This window comes from Bos taurus, chromosome 5 (genome assembly GCF_002263795.3).
Source record: "Bos taurus isolate L1 Dominette 01449 registration number 42190680 breed Hereford chromosome 5, ARS-UCD2.0, whole genome shotgun sequence".
Classification (NCBI taxonomy): domain Eukaryota; kingdom Metazoa; phylum Chordata; class Mammalia; order Artiodactyla; family Bovidae; genus Bos; species Bos taurus.
Window position 1 is genome coordinate 5005458 of NC_037332.1, and position 18504 is coordinate 5023961.

At 41.6% G+C, this 18504-nt stretch overlaps 1 protein-coding gene across 1 annotated transcript in view; it reads left to right on the forward strand.

Annotated features, from left to right (window-relative positions):
- GLIPR1 (GLI pathogenesis related 1) overlaps positions 1 to 18504 on the forward strand; it is a 46406-nt gene that overhangs the window by 17830 nt on the left and 10072 nt on the right. Inside the window, 1 exon segment of the mRNA NM_001076984.2 lies at positions 5736 to 5848. Coding sequence (NP_001070452.1) covers positions 5736 to 5848 — 113 coding nt within the window.

The following is an 18504-nucleotide window of genomic DNA, read 5'->3' on the forward strand; positions in this document are numbered from 1 at the left end:
AAATCATAGCTTTCACTATATGGGTTTTTGTTGGCAAAGTGATGTCTCTTCTTTTTAATATGCAGTTTAGGTTTGTCACAGCTTTTCCTCCAAGAAGAAAGCGTCTTTTAATTGTGCGGCTACAGTCTCCATCTGCAGTGATTTTGGAGCCCAAGAAAATGAAATTCATCAAGTTTCCACTTTTTCCCCTTCTGTTTGCCATGAAGTGATGGGACTGGATGCCTTGATTTTAGTTTTTTGAATGTTGAGTTTAAAGCCAACTTTTTCACTCTCCTCTTTCACTTTCATCAAGAGGCTCTTTAGTTCTTCTTCACTTTCTGTCATAAGGGTGGTGTCATCTGCATATCTGAGGTTGTTGATGTTTCTCTTGCAATCTTGATTCCAGCTTGTGCTTCTTCCAGCCCAGCGTTCCTCATGATGTACTCTGCGTATAAGTTAAATGAGCAGGGTGACAGTACACAGCCTCAACATACTCCTTTCCCAGGTTGAACCAGTCCATTGTTCCATGTGTGGTTCTAACTGCTGCTTCTTGACTGCATGCAGGTTTCTCAGGAGGCAAATAAGGTGGTCTGATATTCCCATTTCTTTAATAATTTTCCACAGTTTGTTGTGATGCACACAGTCAAAGGCTTTAACATAGTCAATGAAGCAGAAGTAGATGTGTTTTCTGGAACTGCCTTGCTTTTTCTATGATTCAGCGAATGTTGGCGATTTGATCTCTGGTTCCTCTGCCTTTTCTAAATTCAGCTTGTACATCTGGATCTTCTTGGTTCATGTGTTATTGAAGCCTGGTTAAGAAATAAGTATTATCCAAGCCCCATTGTCAACTGATCAAATATTTAACCATGACTTTTAAGTCTTATGTCATTAAGATACTTCTGTACTCTGATGATGTACAGAAAGGGCTTCCTTATCAAGGAGATCCACAGGAAGGCTATAGAAATAATTCTAGCAGTTCCACATCAAAACGATGACTATTTATTTGAGGATTCCAGCCCATACCGATTGAAACAAGGAGCTGTCCTGCCCCTGGCACCCCTAGACCAGGTATCCTGAGGTTTTTGCTCCATGACAGGCAGGGTTGACACTGTACTCAAGCTTGAAGCAATTACAGAAGATAGATCTTCACCTGTATGTTTCCCATAAAAATATGGGGATAAAATCTGAGGGGGGAAATGACACAGAAGGAAAGGGCACAGGGAACAGTCTTTGAAAGAATCAAATAACCCAAGGACATTATATAGTCTACATATAAGCAAATAGGTCCAGGATGGTGGACTTAGTCAGTTCCCACTAGACCTTGAACCTCAATATACACTCTTACTCTTTGTAACACAACAAGCCAAGTGATACAAGTGGGTGGAGGCCCAATTGAATGTAAAGAAACATAGAAATATATGTTTCAGGATCTCTTTAGATATCTACAACTTAAAAATAAGTGATGAAAGGGTTTTGTACATGGTCAGTCAGGATTGACTAAGGTTTAAAACAAGTTTGAGTAAATGAAACTATAAGCTAATATAAAATATAAGTTGGCCTCTCTTAAAAGAGACAAATTTTCTGACAATGCTAAACTGCCTTTTGATAACCGAGTTTAAGCTTATTTAATCTGTATTTGCCTTTAAAATATTTTATTGTTGCTTTGGTTCAGTTTCACAGTGACCCATGGTCCAGTTGTATTTTAACATGTTACTTGGTGCTCCTTTGACAAGGCTTCCCAAATCAAATTATAATAAAGTTCCTTTGAACTCCAGCTAACTTTTGGGTGCTTCAAAGGGGTCTCTGAGGGATCCAAAGGGAGATTAAACTAATCAGGTTCATATGGTATCTTAAACTAGAAGGGAAGTGTTGTCAAATGAATAATAAACTCTAAATTATATTATATGGTAATTGGTACAGATATTCTGGAGATTATATGGAATTCCTCAGAATTTTATATGTCCTGATAGAATATTATGAGTCATAGTTGTAGTTATGAAGGTGTTCTATGTCACAGCAGTAACTGGGTTTAAACTTAACCTTCTTTAAGTCTTTTGTTACTATACACAGTTACGGTTTTGCTGATGCCTTTGTAAAAATACCTCCTCTTCAAAAAATTTAGGAAAAGGACTTTCAGATACATACAAGTGTCTGACTTTCAGACAATAATACTGAACTGAATAAAAAATAAATAAATTGAAGAATTCTAATGAGAAACCTAATGACTTCATAAAGCTGTTAACAAAAGGGATTAGTTACATAGAACTGAGTAAACTGGTAATCAGGCTGTAATTTTTGTGGTCTCTATCTCAAAGGATTACTGGTTTAAATCTGTTGTAAAAAAAACAAACAAAAAAAAACTTCTCCTTCAATTAATCAAGACTTGCAATAAATAGTTTGGTAGATTATGCCTTTGGGAACATTTACTTTTTCTCTCTACCTGGTTGATCCTGCCAGTAACATATGCTTGTCTCAAAGATTAAACTGTGCCTAGGTGTGCATGGCCAGTACAATGAAACTGTAGACAGCTCACTAAATCAGTTATGGTGGTTATTATAACTAGTTATACTAATCATTGGAGAAGGCAATGGCACCCCCACTCCAGTACTTTGGCCTGGAGAATCCCATGGACGGAGGAGCCTGGTGGGCTGCAGTCCATGGGTCACTAAGTGTTGGACACAACTGAGCGACTTCACTTTCACTTTTCACTTTCATGCATTGGAGAAGGAAATGGCAACCCACTCCAGTGTTCTTGCCTGGAGAATCCCAGGGACGGGGGAGCCTGGTGGGCCGCCGTCTATGGGGTCATGCAGAGTCGGACACGACTGAAGTGACTTAGCAGCAGCATACTAATTATTGGTTAAATCTGCTCTTTGTTTTCCAATCCTGCTTTGTGTCTTTGTGCTGCCCATGTTGTCTGCATTATATCCTGTCTAATCTGTAAGATTGTTGTCTCTTACAGTAACCAGTGTGTAAAGCAGGCCTCCAACAAAACTTCTATGACTAAGCACTTTTGAGGAAATAATAGTAATAGCATGATACTAGATATGGAAAGAAGCAACAAGAGAAAATATCTCTTGGATTATAGTTAGACACAATCCAGAGAATTTTAATTATTGATGAGCCCTGGTTCAAAACTTAACACCTGGAGCGACATATCAAGAATATTTTGACTGAACTGGGATGAGCCGCCCAATGCCATGGGACAAAAGTTGATCATGAAATGTTTCCCAGATAATGGTCATTCATGACCAAGAGGGGAAGACCTGAAAGACGGAGTCAACGATTGCAGCCCTTTCATGGGAGCCAGGGAGCCCTGGGAAAAGGGAATGCCTGCCTCCTGGCAGTCCTTAGACGGCTGCTACTCCAACTACTCCCTGTGGTGAACCCGAGGAAACACTAAGAAAGCAGAATGACAGGCCCCAGGTAGCTAAGATGTACAAAATAGGATTTAATGAGCCCTGACTCTTGCACCTTCCCGTGCATAGCAAAGCACTAAATTTCCTAACTTGCAATGCCCTCTTACGTTTGAAGTTCAGTATTTCTAAGTATACAGGCATAAAATAGGCACTTTTCCGAGAGGAACAGAGGAAGACGGGTCTTAATCATTTAAAAACCCCAGCACCAGAGGGGGCCGTTTTGCTTGTCGGACGGGGGGACTCCCAGGAAGATCCATCTGACAAGCAGAATGGCCCCCTTGCTCGCACGGGACTGTGGGCTTAACACTGAAAGGAGGCAGTTGTAACCCAGAAGGCGAATTTTATGTTTACACTGGGTCTGCTTCTGTGGCTTTCACCCTGTTTTAGTTGTTATAAACACACATCCTGGCCTGCCTCAGGGAGATCGCCTAAGCCACCAACCAGTGAAGGACTGTTGTTGCTCAGTCCTGTCTGACTCTTCGTGACCCCTTGACTGCTGGACTATAAGGAAGGGAAACTAGCACACTGCCCTGCCCGAGGCTCGCCATCCAAGGGGACATTTGCAAGAAATGAATAGTCCTTTCACTTTGTTTCCTCACCTCCTCTATATCTCTGATCCATAAAAGAACCTGGCAACCAGGCCCTAACAATATAGCTCTTTTGAGGCGCTAGCCTGCCATCTGCTCTCAGCTGGCTCCCCCATTAAAGTTTCTTCCTTGCCGCAACCCCTCATCTCTCGGATGCATTGGCCTGTTTTGTAGCAAGCAGAGTGAGCTAGGACTGGTAACATATATATGTAAAAACAATTCCAAATGCAATTTGGTATCACTGGAAAAAGGAGTGCATTAAATTGCTAGCACTAGCAATCTAGTAATCCACTTGCTAGATATTTTAAATACTTCAGATACTTTCTTCTTTAGGTTTCTATTACAGCAAACAGTGTCAGGATAAGCTGTATACTTTTGTGGCTGAATGCAAAATGAAAATGTGGATGCCCTTTCTCAAAAATCGGGAGGAAAGTGCCACTAAAAATGCATTGATGTGTGACAGCACCGAATTAAGTCAAGCACAGGGCCCTTCTGATGATGGGGTCCAGTGGGACAGCACGGTCCTGCTCCCGGCGGCTGGCCCTGTTCTTGGTCTCCCTCCTAGGCCACTGCTTTTCTTTCTTTCTTTCTTTCTTTTTTTCTCGCATGCTCTCATGATGTATACCCCTGGTCATCTGATGGGCATCTCAGGAGCAACAGGAGCTGAACACAACCCCTTGTCCCTGTTCCTACCTACCTCCTTCTTCACTAATTTTCCTCCTCTTGGTAAATGTTGTTTAGACCCAAACATTAACCTGATTTTTGTCCTCCCCTCTTACCCCACTCTCAACACAAAAGCAAATTCTCCAGCTTTACATAGAAGATGAAGCATGTGTGGTATGTTGTGCTAAGCAAACATCAGTTGTGTCCAACTCTTTGCAGCCCTGTGGACTGCCAGGCTTCTCTGTCTATGGGGATTTTCCAGGCGAGAATACTGGAATGGGTTGCCTGCCCTGCCCTCATCCAGATCTTTCCGACCCAGGGATCTCCTTGCATTGGCAGTAGGTCCTTTACCACTAGCGCCACCTGGCGAACCTGGTTAATTCCAGGAACCCTCACTACCGGCAGCCAAGTGGGAGTCACCATCTGCTCTCTCCAGGGCCAATGAAGCAGCCTCCCAAACCCCCCTGCTCCTTTCGCCCTTGTTCTTCTCAGTCCCTTTGGTATGTGACAGCCAGCGGGCCTTCCTGAGACTTGGTAAAGGGCTGTCCCTCCCTCCACTGCAAGACTTCCCAGGCGCTGCCCCTGTCTCTGACCTCGCAGCTTGCCGCTCGCCCCAGCCTTATTCCTGCCGCCCTTGCATGCCAGCAGACTCGGTCCCAGGGCCTCTGCCCCAGGGCTCCCGCTGCACCGCCTGCTCCTCCTCCAGCCTTTAGTTCTCCTGTGCTGCCTCTTCCCCACTCAGGCCTCAGCTCAAAGGCCTCCTCCACACTCCAGAGACAGCGTCCCTGCAGGGGAAGCCCCTTCCTCCGCAGCAGTCACACTCTATCCTGTTATCCTGCTTTATTTCCTCATTGCACTAGCTATCAGAATGCCTTACTGTTTATATGTTTATTTCACACACGCATACATGCACACACACACGCACGATTTGTTTCCAACCAAATTCTGACTGCACAACACTTCCCTGGTAGGAAGTGCTTTATCTCACTAGAGTTACTGTACCTCACCATGTTTAGGAAGGCCTAATCATACTTCCGTGTCCATTTTATTGTCTCTCTTCTTCATATCAGTCCGTGTTTTCTTTCAGGTTGTCTGGGCAGATAGTTACAAAGTTGGCTGTGCAGTACACTTTTGTCCTCGAGTTTCTGGCTTCGGAGCTCTTCTCAATGGAGCACATTTTATATGCAACTATGGACCACCGTAAGTGCTGAAATTTATTACTTTGTGGAAAAAAGAACTATTTTAGAGGTATTTATCCTCATTAAATAAATGCAGAAGATAGATTTGGGTAATATAATAAAGCGTAAAAGAGAAAAGGAATGTTACCCTTAATTCCTCTGTCCAATTTTCTCTGTATGTTTGCTTGTGGTGTGTGTATACACACCTTTATAAACACTACGTCAGTGCACACACACAGAGACACGTATGTATAAGGGTAGCGAGACTAACGTGTTTTCAGGGACATAGATTAATTGGATATGGTAATAATATACAAGAGGGGAAGATATTCTCTAATGTTCTACTATATTAATTTATTCTAAATTTCTCAAAACAAAAAACCCACTCTGAATGGAACTCCCCAATCTGTATAACTTATTCACTTACTTTTGACAGTTTCATTTTTGAAAGACATAATTTTTCTCCTTTTGAAAAATGGGAAGACATATGACATTTCCCCCAACTTCCTTTAAATGTATATATGCGTTCTTTTGCATCATATACAAACTTAGAAAACAGAGACCATAAAGGAAATACATGCTTTTCTAGTTTTTACTTACAATTATGTATGCACATTTTCCATGGCATTAAAGTTTTTTAATGGATTACAGTAATTAAAAACAATGAGGTAATAATTGTATAAAGCTTACCGTGTGCCAAGCGCTGTTTTAAGCGCTTCACCTATATTAAAGGTATTTAATCTTCGTACAGAGTCTGTGATATAGGTCCTACTCTTAGCCCTGTTTTGTAGACAAGACAGCTGAGGCCCTGACAGTGACTGGCCTACAGTTAGTGAATGTCAGAGTTGGACTGTGACTGGGGAGCTCTGGCTGCAGAGTCTGTTTTCTTGTTAGGAACAGCTCACCTTATTGAAGAGCTGAGATTGTTCTCTGTGTTTTCTTTTACTTGTTTATTTATTTTTATTGAAGTCTAGTTGATTTACATTATTGTGTTAGTTTTAGGTGTACAGCACATTCAGTTTTTTTGTCTATGCATATTTTCTTTTTCAAATTCTTTTCTCTTATAGAGAGAGATATATAAATAATATTGAGTATAGTCCATGTGCTGTACAATAGGTCTTAGTTGATTATCTATTTTATATGTATTATTATATGCATTATATCCATGTAATATCTATTTTATATTTTATACATAGTAGTCTCTATGTGTCAGTCCCAAACTCTTAATTTATCCCTCCTCCATCCCTTTCCCTTTGGTGGCTATAAGTTTATTTTCTATATCTTTGGGTCTATTTCTGTTTTGTGTAAATAAGTACCATTCTTTGTATTCCACATGTAAGTGATATCACATGACATTTGTCTTTGTCTGGCTTACTTTGCTTAGTGTGATAATCTCCAGGTCCATCCCTGTTGCTGCAAATAGCCTTATTTCATTCTTTTTTTATGACTGAGTAATAATCTAGAGGTTGTTTCCATGTCTTGGTTATTGTAGATAGTAATGCTATGAACATTAGGGTGCATGCGTCTTTTTGAATTAGAATTTTCTTGGGTTATATGCCCTGGAGTGGGATTGCAGGATCAAATGGCAACTCTACTTCTAGTTTTCCAAACGAATCTCCATACTGTTCTCCATAGTGGCTGTACCAACTCACATTCTCCTCAACAGTGTAAGAGGGTTACTTTTTCCCTACAACCTCTCCAGTCCTTATTATTGGTAGACATTTTATGATAGCCATTCTGATTGGTGTGAAGTGACAATTTCTCAGATACAAATGTGTTGAGCATTTGCATGTGATATTGAGTATCTTTTCATGTGCCATTTGGCCATCTGTATGTCTTCTTTGGAGAAATGTTTATTTAGATCTTCTGCCCATTTTTTAATTGGGTTGTTTGTTTTGGTTTGTTTGTTTGTTTTTATACTGAGTTGTATGAACTTTTTCTTTATTTTTGAAATTAATCCCTTGTCCGATCCATCATTTGCAATTATTTTCTCCTATTCCATAGGTTGTATTTCTGTTTATGATTTGCTATGCAGACGTTTTTGGGTGTCTCCTGAGGAGGTATGGGTCAGCAGTGGACTGCTGCAGGGCAGGGGCTCTGGGTGCAGCAGACCTGGGTATGGCATAAGCCCTCTTGGAGGAGGTCACCATTAACCCACCATAGAGCCGCCAGAACTTACACAGGACTGGGAAACAGACTCTGGGAGGGCAGAAGCAGAACCTTGTGCACACCAGGACCCATGAGAAAGGAGCAGTGACCCCACAAGAGACTGACCCAGACTTGCCCATGAGTGTCCACGAGTCTCTGGCAGAGGAGTGGGTTGGCAGTGGCCTGCTGCAGGGTTGGGGCACTGAGTGTAGCAGTGCCTGCATGGGACCTTCTGAAGGAGGTCACCATCATCTTCATTATCTCCATCATAGTTTGGCCTCAGGTCAAATAACAAGGAGGGAACACAGCCCCACCCTTCAATAGAAAGTTGGATTAAAGACTTACTGAGTGTGCCCTACCCATCAGAACAAGACCCAGTTTCCCCCTCAGTCAGTCTCTCCCATCAGGGAGCTTCCATGAGCCTCTTATCCTCTCCATCAGAGGGCAGATAGACTGAAAACCACAATCACAGAAAACTAACCAATCTGATTACATGGACCACAGCCTTGTCTAACTCAATGAAACTATGAGCCATGCCATGTAAGGCCACCCAAGATGGACAGGTCATGATGGAGGGTTCTGACAAAACATGGTCCAGTGGAGAAGGGAATGGCAAACCACTTCAGTATTCTTGCATTGAGAACCCCCTGAACAGTATGAAAAGGCAAAAAGATAGGACACTGAAAGATGAACTTCTGAGGTCAGTAGGTATCCAATATGCAACTGGAGATCTCTGGAGCACTAACTCCAGAAAGAATGAAGAGACAGAGACAAAGCAAAAACACCCAGTTGTGGATGTGATTGGTGATGAAAATAAGTCCGATGCTGTAAAGAGCAATATTAAATACGAACATGGAATGTTAGGTCCATGTGTCACGCGAGTATATGTTCCTCGGTTCTTTGTCTCGTCACAACAAAGATTTGGAGCGACGGACATTAAAGCCCTCGGCGTGTCACAGCTCTCAGGTCTTGGACAAACCGTGCTATAGCTCTTAGGCAAATCAGTGTTACAGCTCCATTTTATTTAGAAGATAGCAGGAGAATCCATCCTCAAAGCGTGAGGGCATGCCAACCCAAAGACTCAAAGAGAAGAGAGTGGAGGAGCACAGGGGGCAGGAGGGGGGAGAGAGAGAGAGGGAGAGAGGGAGAGAGAGAGAAAGAGCACACGCACGTGGGAGAGAAAGAGAGAGAGAGCACTTTGGCTCCTCCTTTTATGTTTTTTCCTCCACCTGGACCTGCCCTATGCAAATTGGGCTTAGCCAGGAGTGCTGTTTGTTCTGCCTGAAGTCTTCACTCTGGTCCTCTGACCTTCCTTTGACCTTCCTTGTCTTTTAGCCACAGCCATTTTGGACTCCTTTTCCCTATTCTACCTACCTAACACATGAATCATGGCATATTAGAAGCGGTCAAACAAGAGATGGCAGGAGTGAACATCGACATTTTAGGAATCAGAGAAATAAAATGGACTAGAATGGCTGAATTTAACTCAGATGACCATAATATCTACTACTGTGGGACAGAATCCCTTAGAATAAATGGAGTACCCATCATAGTCAACAAGAATCCAAAATGCAGTAGTTGGATGCAATCTCAAAAACGACAGAATGATCTCTTTTCATTTCCAAGGCAAATCATTCAACATCATGGTAATCCAAGTCTATGCCCTGACCAATAAAGATGAAGAAGCTGAAGTTGAATGGTTCTATGAAGACCTACAAGATCTTCTAGAGATAACACCCAAATAAGATGTCCTTTTCATTATAGGGGACTAGAATGCAAAAGTAGGAAGTTAAGAAACACCTGGAGCAATGGGAAAGTTTGGCCTTGGAGTACAGAATGAAGCAGGGCAAAGGCTATCAGAGTTTTGCCAAGAAAATACACTGGTCACAGCAAACACCCTCTTCCGACAACATAAGAGAAGACTCTACACATGGACATCACCGGATGGTCAACACCGAAATCAGATTGATTATATTCTTTGCAGCCAAAGATGGAGAAGCTCTATACAGTCAGCAAAAACAAGACCAGGAGCTGACTGTGGCTCAGATCATGAACTCCTTATTGCAAATTCAGACTTAAATTGAAGACAGTAGAGAAAACCACTAGACCATTCAGGTATGACCTAAATTAAATCCCTTATGATTAAACAGTGGAAGTGACAAATAGATTCAAGGGATTAGATATCTGATAGACAGAGTTCCTGAAGAGCTATGGATGAAGGTTCATAACGTTGTACAGGAGGCAGTGATCAAAACCATCCCCAAGAAAAAGAAATGCAAAAAGGCAAAATGGTTATTATACTGCATTTGCCATTTTGTCTGAGGAAGCCTTATAACCAGCTATGAAAACAAGAAAGCAAAAGGAAAAGGAGAAAAAGAAAGAATGCCCATTTGAATGCAGCATTCCAAAGGATAACAAGGAGAGATAAGAAAGCCTTCCTCAGTAATCAATGCAAAGAAATAGAGGAAAACAATAGAATGGGAAAAACTAGAGATCTCTTCAAGAAAATTAGGGATACCAAGGGAATATTTCATGCAAAGATGGGCACAATAAAGATAGAAATGGCATGGACCTAACAGAAGAAGAAGATATTAAGAAGAGGTGGCAAGAATACACAGAAGAACTATACAAAAAATATCTTCACGACCCAGATAATCATGATGGTGTGATCACTCACCTAGAGCCAGACATCCTGGAATGCGAAGTCAAGTGGGCCTTAGAAAGCATCACTATGAACAAAGCTAGGGAATTCTAGTTGAGCTATTTCAAATCCCAAAAGATGATGCTGTGAAAGTGCTCCACTCAATATGCTAGCAAATTTAGAAAACTCAGCAGTGGCCACAGGACTAGAAAAGGTCAGTTTTCATTCCTATCCCAAAGAAAGGCAATGCCAAAGAATGCTCAAACTACCACACAATTGCACTCCTCTCACACACTAGTAAAGTAATGCTCAAAATTCTCCAAGCTAGGCTTCAACAGTACATGAACCGTGAACTTCCAAATGTTCAAGCTGGTTTTAGAAAAGGCAGAGGAACCAGAGATCAAATTACCAACATCCACTGAATCATCAAAAAAGCAAGAGAGTTCCAGAAAAATATCTACTTCTGCTTATAGACTATGCCAAAGCCTTTGACTGTGTGGATCACTAAAAACTGTGGAAAATTCTTAAAGAGATAGGAATACCAGACCACCTGACCTGCCACCTGAGAAATCTGTATGCAGGTCAAGAAGCAACAGTTAGAACTGGACATGGAACAACAGACTGGTTCCAAATCAGGAAATGAGTATGTCAAGGCTGTACATTGTCACCGTGCTTATTTAACTCATGTGCAGAGTACATCATGAGAAATGCCAAGGACAATAAAGCACAAGCTGGAATCAAGATTGCCAGGAGAAATGTCAATAACCTCAAATATGCAGATGACACCACCCTTATGGCAGAAAGTGAAGAAGAACTAAAGAGCCTCTTGATGAAAGTGAAAGAGAAATAAAAGCAAAAATAAACAAATGGGACCTAATTAAAATTAAAAGCTTCTGCACAACAAAGGAAACTATAAGCAAGGTGAAAAGGCAGCCTTCAGAATGGGAGAAAATAATAGCAAAGGAAGCAACTGACAAACAACTAATCTCAAAAATATACAAGGAACTCCTGCAGCTCAATTCCAGAAAAATAAATGACCCAATCAAAAAGTGGGCCAAAGAACTAAACAGATATTTCTCCAAAGAAGACATACAGATGGCTAACAAACATATGAAAAGATGCTCAACATCACTCATGATCAGAGAAATGCAAATCAAAACCACAATGAGGTACCATTTCACGCCAGTCAGAATGGCTGCTATCCAAAAGTCTACAAGCAATAAATGCTGGAGAGGGTGTGGAGAAAAGGGAACCCTCTTACACTGTTGGTGGGAATGCAAACTAGTACAGCCACTATGGAGAACAGTGTGGAGATTCCTTACAAAACTGGAAATAGAACCGTCATATGGCCCAGCAATCCCACTGCTGGGCATACACACCGAAGAAACCAGAATTGAAAGAGACACGTGTACCCCAATGTTCATCACAGCACTGTTTATAATAGCCAGGACATGGAAGCAACCTAGATGTCCATCAGCAGATGAATGGATAAGAAAGCTGTGGTACATATACACAATGGAGTATTACTCAGCCATTAAAAAGAATACATTTGAATCAGTTCTAATGAAGTAGATGAAACTACTATTATACAGCCTATTATACAGAGTGAAGTAAGCCAGAAGGAAAAACACCAATACAGTATACTAACGCATATATATGGAATTTAGAAAGATAGTAACGATAAGCCTGTATGTGAGACAGCAAAAGAGACACAGATGTACAGAACAGTCTTTGGACTCTGTGTGAGAGGGCGAGGGTGGGATGATTTGGGAGAATGGCATTGAAACATGTATAATATCATATGTGAAACGAATCACCAGACCAGATTCGATGCATGATACAGGATGCTCGGGGCTGGTGCACTGGGATGACCCAGAGGGATGGTACGGGGAGGGAGGTGGGAGGGGGGTTCAGGATGGGGAACACATGTACACCCGTGGCGGATTCATGTTGATGTATGGCAAAACCAATACAATACTGTAAAGTAATTAGCCTTCAATTTAAATAAATAAGTTTATATTTTAAAAAAAGAAAAAGTGAAAGAGGAGAGTGAAAATGTGGCTTAAAGCTCAACATTCAGAAAACTAAGATCATGGCATCTGGTCCCATCACTTCATGGCACATAGATGGGGAAACAGTTGAAACAGTGTCAGACTTTATTTTGGGGGGCTCCAAAATCACTGTAGATGGTGATTGCAGCCATGAAATTAAAAGACGCTTGCTCCTTGGAAGAAAAGGACCAACCTAGATAGCTTATTAAAAAGCAAAGACATTACTTTGCCCACAAAGGTCTGTCTAGTCAAAGCTATGGCTTTTCCAGTAGTCATGTACAGATGTGGGAGTTGGACTACAAAGAAAGCTGAGCGCCGAAGAATTGATGCTATGGTGTTGGAGAAGACTTTTGAGGCAGCAAGGAGATCCAACCAGTCCATCCTAAAGGAAATTAGTCCTGAATATTTATTGGATGGACTGATACTGAAGCTGAAACTTCAATACTTTGGCCACCTGATGGGAAGAACTGACTTTACTGGAAAAGACCCTGATGCTGAGAGAGATCGAAGGACGGAGGAGAAGGGGATGACAGAGGATGAGATGGTTGGATGGCATCACCAACTCAATGGAGATGAGTTTGAGTAAACTCCAGGAGTTGGTGATGGACAGGGAGGCCTGGTGTGCTGTGGTTCATGGTGTCGCAAAGAGTCAGACACGACTGAGCAACTGAACTGAACTGAACTGATGCAGAAATTTTTAAGTAGTTCCCACTTGTTTATTTAATTTCCTTTACTCTAGGAGACCGATCCAAAAACATCTTGCTGCAATTTATGTCAGATTGTTCTGCTATGTTTTCCTCTAGGAGTTTTATAGTATCCCATCCTATATTTAGGGCATCTCTGTATTTTCTTTTCATGGATGATGCACAGTCTTATAAAAATCTTAGGTCATATCTGTTTCCTTCAGTTCCTAGAATGATACTACTAGGTAAAAGTGTGATCACTTTATGTTCTGTAAAATTACATATTGCCAAATATCCTCTACCGTTTTTACATCAATTTATACTTCCTCATCAGTACTGGATATAATTTTTCAGGATTTTCTAATTGCTAGAAAATTATATTGCATGTTTTCTTTTGTATCTTTGCTCCTAGTGATTTTCATTTCTCACCTGATTGCCTACTTAGATTTCTTCTTTTGTGAATCATATGCTCTGCCCATATTTCTACTAGAATAATTTTGATTTAAAGTTTTTAACTTTGTCATAATATGACAATTTGTGATTTTTTGTCCTTGAATTTTGTTTGGATTTTACCAATCTTCAGGCCCCAGAAGACTTGTTATAGAAACCTCTCTCTCTGTCCCTGAAGTCAGAAAATGTGTTGACTACTCTGAGCATGAGTGGAAGTGAGGTGACCAAAATGGGTCTTGGTGACCCATTGACCAAATGACCAAAATGACCAAATGACCAATTTGGTGACCCAAATGACCAAAATCTTAAGTGAACAGATTTCACTTAAAGTCTTAGAGACAGCAAATGAGGGAAACCCAGGAAAAACTAGCCAAGCCATGAGTCAGACAGCAGTAACCTTTCATGACATTTGTATATCTTAGTATTTGGGATGTAGGCTCCTAAGACCACCCAACTTACTTCATTTACTGTGTGACTTTGAATAAGTCACAGATATCTCTCTGAATCTATTTCCTAAGTAAAAGATCAATATAAGCACCTACTGCTTAAGAGTAGCTCTGAAAATTATACAAGAAAATTATGTAAATGCAATGACAGGCCATGGTGATTGTTTGAGAAGTATTCGTAATTATTACCATTATAATTGTTGTTGTTCAGTTGTTCAGTTGTGTCCAACTCTTTGAGTGCCATGGACTGCAGCATGCCAGGCTTCCCTGTCCTTCACTATCTCCCAGAGTTTGCTCATGTCCATTGAGTCAATGACGTCATCCAACCATCTCATCCTCCGTTGCCCGCTTCTCCTCTTGCCTGCAATCTTTCCCAGCATCAGGGTCTTTTCTGATGAGTTGGCTCTTTGCATCAGGTGGCCAAAGTATTGGAGCTTCAGCTTTAGCATTGGTGCTTCTGATGAATAATCAGGGTTGATTTCCTTCAGCATTGACTGGTTTGATAAGAGTTCTCCAACACCACAGTTTGAAAACATCAATTCTTCAACGCTCAGCTTTCTTTATGGTCCAACTCACACATCCATACGTGATAACTGGAAAAACTATAGCTATGACTATATGGACCTTTGTCGGCAATGTGATGTCTCTGCTTTTTAATATAATGTCTAGGTTTGTCATAGCTTTTCTCCAGGGAGCAAGCGTCTTTTAATTTTGTGGCTGCGGTTACTGTCTGCAGTGATTTTGAAGCCCAGAAAATAAAGTCCGTCACTGTTTTCATTTTTTCCCAATCCATTTGTCATGAAGTGATGGGATCCGATGCCATGATCTTAGTTTTTTGAATGTTGAGCTTTAAGCCAGCTTTTCACTCTCCTCTTTTACCTTCATCAAGATTCTCTTTAGTTCCTCTTTGCTTTCTGCCATTAGAGTGATGTCATCTGCATATCTGAGGTTATTGATATTTCTCCCAGCAATCTTCATTCCAGCATGAGCTTCATCCAGCCCATGTACAGCATTTCACATGATGTACACAGTCTTTAAGTTAAATAAGCAGGGTGACAATATTCAGCCTTGACATACTCCTTTCCCAATTTTGAACCAGTCCATTGTTCTATGTCCGGTTCTAACTGTTGCTTCTTGACCTGCATATAGGTTTCTCAGGAGGCAGGTAAGGTGGTCTGGTATTACCATCTCTTGAAGAATTTTCCACAGTTTTTAGTGATCCACACAGTCAAAGGCTAATTTAGCATAGTCAATGAAGCATAAGTAGATGTTTTTCTGGGATTGCTTTGTTTTTCTATGATCCAAAAGATGTTGGCAACTTGTTCTCTGATTCCTCTGCCTTTTCTAAATCCAGCTTGAACATCTGGAAGTTCTCAGTTCATGTACTGCTGAAGCCTAGATTGAAGGATTTTGAGCATTACCTTCTAGCATGTGAAAGTGCAATTGTGCTATAGTTTGAGCATTCTTTGGCATTGCCCTTCTTTGGGATTGAAATGAAAACTGACCTTTTCCAGTCCTGTGGCCACTGCTGAGTTTTCCAAATTTGCTGGCAAGTTGAGTGCAGCACTTTCACAGCATCACCTTTTAGGATTTGAATAACTCAGCTAGAATTCCATCACCCCCACTAACCTTGTTCATAGTGATGCTTTCTAAGGCCCACTTGACTTCACACTCTTGGATGTCTGGCTCTAGGTGACACCATCATGGTAATTTGATCATTAAGACCATTTTTGCACAGTTCTTCTGTGTATTCTTACCATCACCTCTTCTTAATATCTTCTGCTTCGGGTAGGTTCATACCATTTCTGCCCTTTATTGTGCCCATCCTTGCATGAAATGTTCCCTTGGTATCTCTAATTTTCTTAAAGAGATCTCTAGTCTTTCCCATTCTGTTGTTTTCCTCTATTTCTTTATATTGACCACTTAGAATGGCTCTTATCTCTCTCTGTTATTCTTTGCAACTCTGCATTCAGATGGGTATATCTTTCCTTTCCTTAGTTGCCTTTCACTTCTCTTCTTTTTGCAGCTATTTTTAAGGTCTCCTTAGACAACTATTTTGCCTTTTTGCATTTATCCCATGGATGAGGAACCTAGTAGGCTGCAGTCCTACCAGAGTCGGACACGACTGAGCGACTTCACTTTCACTTTTCACTTTCATGCATTGGAGAAGGAAATGGCAACCCACTCCAGTATTCTTGCCTGGAGAATCCCAGGGATGGGGGAGCCTGGTGGGCTGCCATCTATGCGGTCACACAGAGTCGGACACGACTGAAGCGACTTAGCAGCAGCAGCAGCAGGGATGGTTTTGATCAGTGCCTCCTATACAATGTTATGAACCTCCATCCATAGCTCTTCAGGTGCTCTGTTTATCAGATCAAATCCCTTGAATCTATTTGTCACTTCTACTGTATAATCATAAGGAATTTGACTTAGGTCATACCTGAATGGTCTAGTGGTTTTCCCTACTTTCTTCGAGTCTGAATTTGGCAATAAGAAGTTCATGATCTGAGCCACAGTCAGCTCCCAGTTTTGTTTTTGCTGACTGTATAGAGCTTCTCCATCTTCAGGTACAAAGAATATAATCAATCTGATTTCGGTTTTGACCATCTGGTGATGTCCATGTATACAGTCTTCTCTTGTGTTGTTGAAAGAGGGTGTTTGCTATGACCAGTGCATTCTCTTAGCAAAACTCTGTTGGTCTTGTTACTCCAGGTATTTCTTGACTGAGAAGGACATATTTTTTTGATGTTAGTTCTAGAAGGTCTTGTAGGTCTTCATAGCATCGTTCAACTTCAGCTTCTTCGACACTAGTGGTTGGGGCATAGAGTTGTATTACTGGGATTTTGAATGACTTGTCTAGGAAACAGAGATCACTCTGTCATTTTGAGATTGCACCCAAGTACTGCATTTCAGATTCTTTTGTTGAATATGAGGGCTAATCCATTTCTTCTAAGGAATTCTTGCCCACAATAATAGATATAATGGTCATCTGAATCAAATTCATCCATTTCTGTCCTTTTTAGCTCACTGATTCCTAAAATGTCAATGTTCACTCTTGCCATCTCCTGTTTGACTACTTCCAATTCACCTCGATTCATGGACCTGACATTCCAGGTTCCTATGCAGTACTGCTCTTTACAGCATCAGACTTTACTTCCATCACCAGTCACATCCACAACTGGGCATTGTTTCTGCTTTCGCTCAGCCTTTCATTCCTTCTTGGAGCTATTTCTCCCACTCTTCTCCAGTAGCCTATGGGCACACAACCTGGGGAGTTCATTTTTCAGCGTCATATCTCTTTTGCCTTTTCATACTGTTCATGGGGTTCTCAGGGCAAGAATACTGAAGATGTTTGCCATTCCCTTCCCCAGTGAACCACATTTTGTTGGAACTCTCCACTATGACACATCCATCTTGGGTTGCTCTACACAGCATGACTTGCAGTTTCATTAAGTTACACAAAGTTGTGATCCATGTGATCATTTTGGCTAGTTTTCTGTGATTGTGGTTTTCATTCTGTCTGCCCTCTGATGGATGAAGATAAGAGGCTTCTGGAAGCTTCCTGATGGGAGGAACTGGCTGTGGGGAAAACTGGGTCTTGCTCTGGTGAGCAAGGCCAGGCTCAGTAAGTCTTTAACCCAATTTTCATGCTGATAGTTGGGGTGTGTTCCCTCCCTGTATTTGAGCTGAGTCAAAAGTATGGTAGGGGTAAGGGTGACCTCCTCCAAAAGGTCATGCCCTCTTGCTGCGCCTCCCAGAACTGTTGCTGTCAGTGCCCCTGACCCCGAGGCAGGCCACGGTCAACCCATGCCTCCCCCGGAGACTCTCAAACACTCACAGGCAAGAATGGCTCAGTCATTTGTGGGGTCCCTCCTCCTTTTTCCTGAGTCCTGGTGTGCACAGGTTTTGGTTTTTCCCTCCAGGAGTCTTGCTTTCCCTAGTCTTGTGGAAGCTCCATAATCAAATCCTGCTGACCTTCAAAGTCAGATCCCTGGAAGATTCTCGGTCCCTTTGTAGGATCCCCAGATTGAGAAGTCTGTTTTGGGGCCTAGAATTTTCACAACACAGTGAGAACTTCTTTGTCATAATTGTTCTCCATTTTGTGGGTCATCTGCCTGACAGCTTAAGGGGGACTAACGGCGACCTCCTTCGAGAGGATTCATGCCACACACCGCACCTCCCAGGATTGCTGCTGCCAGAGCCCCTGTCCCTATGGCAGGCCACTGCTGACCTGTGCCTCCTCAGGAAACACTCCAAGG